Below are 5,882 nucleotides of genomic sequence, written 5' to 3'. Positions count from 1 at the left end.
TCGGTGTCGACTGTTGTCCTTACTGTGGAGACTGTTTCTTCTGTTGAGATGTCATGAGCGTCTGTTGTTGTGGCAGTTCCTGTTGAACTAGTATTTGGTGTTGCTGTATATGTTATTGTAGCGGTTACTGTTGAACTAGTATTTGGTGTTGCTGTATATGTTAATGTAGCAGTTCCTGTTGAACTAGTACCTGGTACTGGTGTTGATGCAGTCCCTTCTGTGGTTTCATTGCATTTGATTCCTCTTATTACTGTGGAGACTGTATCTTCTGTTGAGATGTCAAGAGCGTCTGTTGTTGTGGCAGTTCCTGTTGAACTAGTACCTGGTACTGGTGTTGATGCAGCCTCTTCTGAGGTTACCTCGGTGTCGACTGTTGTCCTTACTGTGGAGACTGTATCTTCTGTTGAGATGTTGTGAGTTTCTGTTGTTGTGGCAGTTCCTGTTGAACTAGTACCTGGTACTGGTGTTGATGCAGCCCCTTCTGTGGTTACTTCAGGGTTGACTGTTGTCCTTACTGTGAAGACTGTTCCTTCTGTTGAGATGTCGTGAGCGTCTGTTGTTGTGGCAGTTCCTGATGAACTGGTACCTGGTACTGGTGTTGATGCAGCCCCTTCTGTGGTTACCTCGGTGTCGACTGTTGTCTTTACTGTGGAGACTGTATCTTCTGTTGAGATGTTGTGAGTTTCTGTTGTTGTGGCTGTTCCTGTTGAACTAGTACCTGGTACTGGTGTTGATGCAGCTTCTTCTGAGGTTACTTCAGTGTTGACTGTTGTCCTTACTGTGAAGACTGTTCCTTCCGTTGAGATGTCGTGAGCATCTGTTGTTGTGGCAGTTCCTGTTGAACTAGTACCTGGTACTGGTGTTGAGGCATCAGCTACCGATGTCACTTCAGGAATGTCTGCTGACATGCCAGTTTCCGCTGTCTTGCCCGCAATCACTATCATGAAAATAGAATCCAGAAAACATTTTCTCTAATGTCACTTAACAGCTAATGCGGATACATTAAAAGTCCGGCTTAATATTTTATCCTTACGCATACTCTGCGATTAAACACATCTAGATCCACATGTTCTGCAATTATCCTCTTGAATGTTTGCGTATTGATTATGAACGGATATAGGTGTGAAATCTTACCTGTCCTGCCAAGTGCTTGCATGTTCAGTACCGATGTCAATATCATAGTAGATACAAATAAGGAGTAGCCACCCGGTCGCATTTTCTAATGAAGTACAATTGGTACATTACCATCGTAATTAGGCATTATATGTTATACTAAATATATTATTATTTTGGTTTGATGAACATTTGTAATTATACGTGACTAATATTGTAAACACAACAATTTATACGAACCAATTAATATAATTAGCAATATTTATAATGTAACGCAACGGTATATAATTCCCGACAAAAGATCCTTATGAAACTTCTCCTCTGAACATAATATTAATTAGTACGTAGGAGAGTAACGCTAGAAGATCTATAGACAAAATCTATGTCTTGTGACATATAACCCTACTGCGATTCCCAACACTAATTGTAGTACATTAATCCGTACCTCGGCCCAAATCCGAACATTAATCCTTGCTATTGTCATTTATATTACAACCAAAACCAAATTTACAAATTACAAATACAATTTATTGTAACAGAAATTTTGTGTACTCTAATAAAAACCACAAAACCTTACGTAATAATAAAACACAGTGTCTAGTAAATGCTATAGTCAATGTCTTGAATTGCTCAACTCAAATCTAGCCGTGTCGCTACATTCTACTTAATTACCATACTTGCACAGATCAACTGTAGTACTACGTACCATGCCGCTTTCCCTGGTTTAACCCAATACACGATGGATTCTGCAATTCTAACAGCACAACTGCTAACGTTCTGCCATTGCCTGCGAACGGTGACGAATTTATACGAACATCAACTCATGCTGACGGACGCTATTACTACTAATACTACACGGGTATGTTCGGCGTTATAGACCTAGCTGTGACCCCTTGAATTTGTTGATATGATCGGATGGTATATGCGTGAGACATTGTAAAAAATTATATATTTAAACAAATAGTAACGATAGCGACGATTGATACGTATGCATTCATTCATTATTTACTTTACATGATTTTTTTATATATAAATACATTGTACAAAACACACCCTGTACCTTCGGAGAGATTATTATTTGTTGGTCTCTTCGATTGCCCATCGACAAGTGTTTATCACCTTAAACATGAATATGCTAATTCCAATATACCGAAACGCCGTAAGCAAACACAGAACAGGGTAACATCGAACATTTCTCGTATACACAAAATTTTCCACTCATCGGTTTAACACTGTTTATAGTCTAAGACAAAAATCCCGATGACATAGAACCTGCGATTAAATTTCCTCTGAAAATCCTACTAATTTGATTATGCTGTGTCTGAATTTGTTTGATCCCTTACCCATCGACAAGTGTTTATCACCTTAATCATTACTAATTCTGCAATTGTACCGAAACACCTTCAGCAAACACAGAGCAGAATGCACCGCACAATCCCCGTATACACACAATTATACACTTATCGGTTTAAGACCCCGTACAGATGTTCAAATTTGATATGGTATCAAACTGGTCCGGTCCGGTTGCTGTGTAGCCCTGGTATTCTGCTGTTACTCTAACTCGTCGGTCCCTCTTCTTCTTCTTCTTCTTCCTCTTCTTCTTCTTCATCTTCTCGTTCTTTCTCTTGCGTTGTGTTTACCCAATGTTCAGCGCGTGCATCATACACGGTAGATTCGTCTTCTTCCTCCTGCGTTGTTTTGCAAAGAAATACTCAGTTCTTTTGGTCAAACGGCGCCAAATGTAGCCCTGGTATTCCGCTGTTACGCTAACTCGTCGGTCGGTGATCGTAGACAATGATGGTCGAAGAGGTTGTGTATAATATATAAGATATAGACGTCTTTATTGGAATACATATGTGCTGAGGCTTACATGCGTGGGTCGGGTAGCCAGTGCCCCACCCGACTCCCTTCTCTCTCCCGAACCTTCTTTTCTCTTCCTTATATATCTATTCACTTATGCCATACGGCACCGCTCGTTATAACCAATGAGCAGCTCGCATGCCGTATTGATTCCCTATAATTCCGCTGGCCGGGTGAAACATGTTCGGACGGGGGCAGCCCTATAGACCGAAGGTCCGATAGACCGAAGGTCCGATAGACCGAAGGTCCGATAGACCAAATATTGCAAAGGGTTAGGGTTAGAGTTAGGGTTAGAGTTAGGCTTAGGGTTAGGGTTAGGGTTAGGCTTAGGGTTAGGGTTAGGGTTAAGGTTAGGGCATATATATGGTTTATAGTGGCATCATATGATTTATAGTGGCATCGGTGGATGTGCGGCATATTCTCGTTCGAATACGGCATCAGTGGATGTCCGGATGCGTAGCTTGGAGGGTATAGGCGACCGATTCCGGACGTGTAGCCACTGCGTATTCGAATAAACCTTCGGTCTATCGGGCCTTCGGTCTATCGGACCTTCGGTCTATAGGACTGTAACCGATGACTGTCGGTCTATATGATTGTTGCCACCCCTGTACTGCGTTGCATCATCTCCGCTATGACGCAGTAACAATTCTCGTCTCCACAGCTGTGTGTACCTGCTATCCCGCTCCAAATACGCGCTGGCCCGCACCAATTTGGCTCCGCAAATGAAGGAGGGCCAAGCCCGCTTTAAAGCGGGCTAATTTGGAGCCTACCAAGTTAACCCGCTTTCAACATGTGTGTACGCAATGTGGCGCCAGCCGCGCGTCAGATCTCGCAGTACGGGAGACCGGGGTCAATTGCAACTTTTATTAAATGTACATACCATCTTACTATTTATAACTTTGCGAGCCACTTGCCCAAAAAATTTCTCTGTAACCTTCTTAGTGTTTTTGATTCATTATTGTGCGTCTGCTGCCTATAGATGCCATTTAGTGATGAGCTCAACCTGTAGCGGTTATATTAGGCGATTAATTTCCTATAATAGGCACGTACACGCACGTACATGCACGCACGTACACGCACGTACACGCACGTACCCGCACGTACACGCACGTACATACGAACACACGCACGTACACACATGCACGCACACACACACGCGCCCACACACGCGCACGCACGCACGCACACATGCATGCGCGCCCACACACACGCGGGCACACGCACGCGCACGCACACGCACGCGGCCACACACGCGCGCCCCCACACACGCGGGCACACACGTACGCACACACACGCGCGGGCACACACGCACGCACACACACACGCGCCCACACACACGCAGGCACACACGCACGCACACATGCGCGCCCACACACACGCGGACACACACACGCGCACGCACGCACGCACGTACACACAGACACACATCGCGTTAGCACGAAAACATAGTGTCAACAGAGTAATCTTATTTCTAAAGCAGCAAGCGCGGGCATACAGTAAACTTATGCACGTGTAATACGCGTGTAGGTGTGCGGTCACGTCTTAAAAGCCTATCAGCCAGTCTATCATATGATACGTTAAACAAACGTGCACTCGTATGTCCCGTCTGTATTGAATTTTTTCAGCAAGGTACTCTTGCACTGCAGCAGCGCGAGCACTCTATATAATATATATATATACGCATATGCCCCGTGCCTAGTACATGAAGTAGCGCATGTTGTTGTTGCGACCGATATCCAAAATCCGGTATCCGATCCGATATCCGATATGCCAACCAACGCGGCCATATTGCGCTGTTGTTTCGCATCGCACAACGCAGACTAATTCGGCGTTTTCTAGCGCTCTAACTATGTCGTCGTTAGAAGATCGCTTTCGTTGCACCTTCGCGCTGTTTTGCGCCACGCTTCTGTCGTCGTCGTCGTCACCATTGTCGTCACCATTGTCATCGTCGGCGTCGTCGTCGTCGTCGTCGTCGTCGTCGTCGGCGTTGTCGTCACTATTGTCGTCGTCGGCGTTGTCGTCGTCGTCGTCGTTCGAAATTCGGGAGAGCCGTTTAGATTATGCCGACTGGATGAGAGATGTACCGGCGCATGTAGCTGCGGCGCCCCTCAATGCGCTCGCTATACCAGGTGAGGATATGGGATGAGTCAGTAAGCGTATAACCAGTGACGTCACAACGGGGGTGCGGAGGGGGTGGGGGGGGAACGCACCGGGTGACACCATCAGAGGGGATGATTTTAATTTTGCTAGTTGTTTATGTCACTACTATTGCCATTACATTCAGTCATAAACGGGAATTACGATTTACGAGTAAGAGATTAGTATATGTATATACAACAAACTAAGGATTCTGTATGGTCTGGTACGGGAGGATGTCCATGGGGGTGACACCATGAGTTACCGCACCGTGTGACACCATGAGTTACCGCACCGTGTGACACCAACCATAGTGACGCCGCTGCGTATAACTACATACCTGTGTCGTCACCGTGTCTCATGGTTAGCGCACGAATATTTTTAAATCTCAATAGAGAAATGAATCGATATTATTTTGGTTATTATTAAAGAAAGTTAATAAACTAAAAGAGTTCGTGTTGCGCCCGGGGCACGATACCTTAGACCTGATGTTTCAGGTTGCCGATGACAGATCTCATATACGTTTTAACCATAGAAATATATACAGAGACACAATATATAGTTTAACTAGTATATTATGTCTATGGTTTTAGACGACGATGTATTAACGCATGCAACACCGCCGCTTTGTAACATGCAACATACAACATGTTTACAACATGCAACATAACCGACGTATTAACGCATGCAACATAACCGACGTATTAACGCATGCAACATAACCGACGTATTAACGCATGCAACATGACCGCTTTGTAACATGCAACATGCAA

At 44.6% G+C, this 5,882-nt stretch overlaps 2 protein-coding genes across 2 annotated transcripts in view; one reads left to right on the top strand and one right to left on the bottom strand.

The window, feature by feature from the left end:
• Positions 1-19: 19 nt before the first annotated feature.
• Positions 20-1,156, bottom strand: LOC106804642 (mucin-2-like). Its single transcript, XM_014805910.1, has 3 exons — positions 1,135-1,156; positions 360-937; positions 20-103 (listed from the first exon to the last, which is right to left on the bottom strand). The coding sequence occupies exons 1-3, from the start codon at positions 1,154-1,156 to the stop codon at positions 20-22; spliced, it is 684 nt and encodes a 227-aa protein (XP_014661396.1).
• Positions 1,157-5,034: 3,878 nt separating this feature from the next.
• Positions 5,035-5,882, top strand: part of LOC106804651 (PI-PLC X domain-containing protein 3-like) — a 14,831-nt gene continuing 13,983 nt past the window's right edge. Inside the window, exon 1 of the mRNA XM_014805922.1 lies at positions 5,035-5,102. Within this exon, the coding sequence (XP_014661408.1) occupies positions 5,045-5,102 (58 nt within the window). The 5' untranslated portion in view covers positions 5,035-5,044. The remainder of the gene's footprint in view (positions 5,103-5,882) is intronic.

Source organism: Priapulus caudatus, unplaced genomic scaffold, assembly GCF_000485595.1.
Source record: "Priapulus caudatus unplaced genomic scaffold, Priapulus_caudatus-5.0.1 Scaffold82, whole genome shotgun sequence".
Taxonomy (NCBI): Eukaryota; Metazoa; Priapulida; class Priapulimorpha; order Priapulimorphida; family Priapulidae; genus Priapulus; species Priapulus caudatus.
This window is presented reverse-complemented; position numbering and strand designations above follow the sequence as displayed.

Bases quoted from the DNA above. Each gene is read 5' to 3' on its own strand.
- LOC106804642 (XM_014805910.1), bottom strand. From the start codon at position 1,156: ATGCAAGCACTTGGCAGGACAG. The intron at 938-1,134 runs GTAAGATTTCAC...TTTTCATGATAG, and splicing joins GCAAGCACTTGGCAGGACAG to TGATTGCGGGCAAGACAGCG. The intron at 104-359 runs GTAACCTCAGAA...TAACATATACAG, and splicing joins GGACAACAGTCGACACCGAG to CAACACCAAATACTAGTTCA.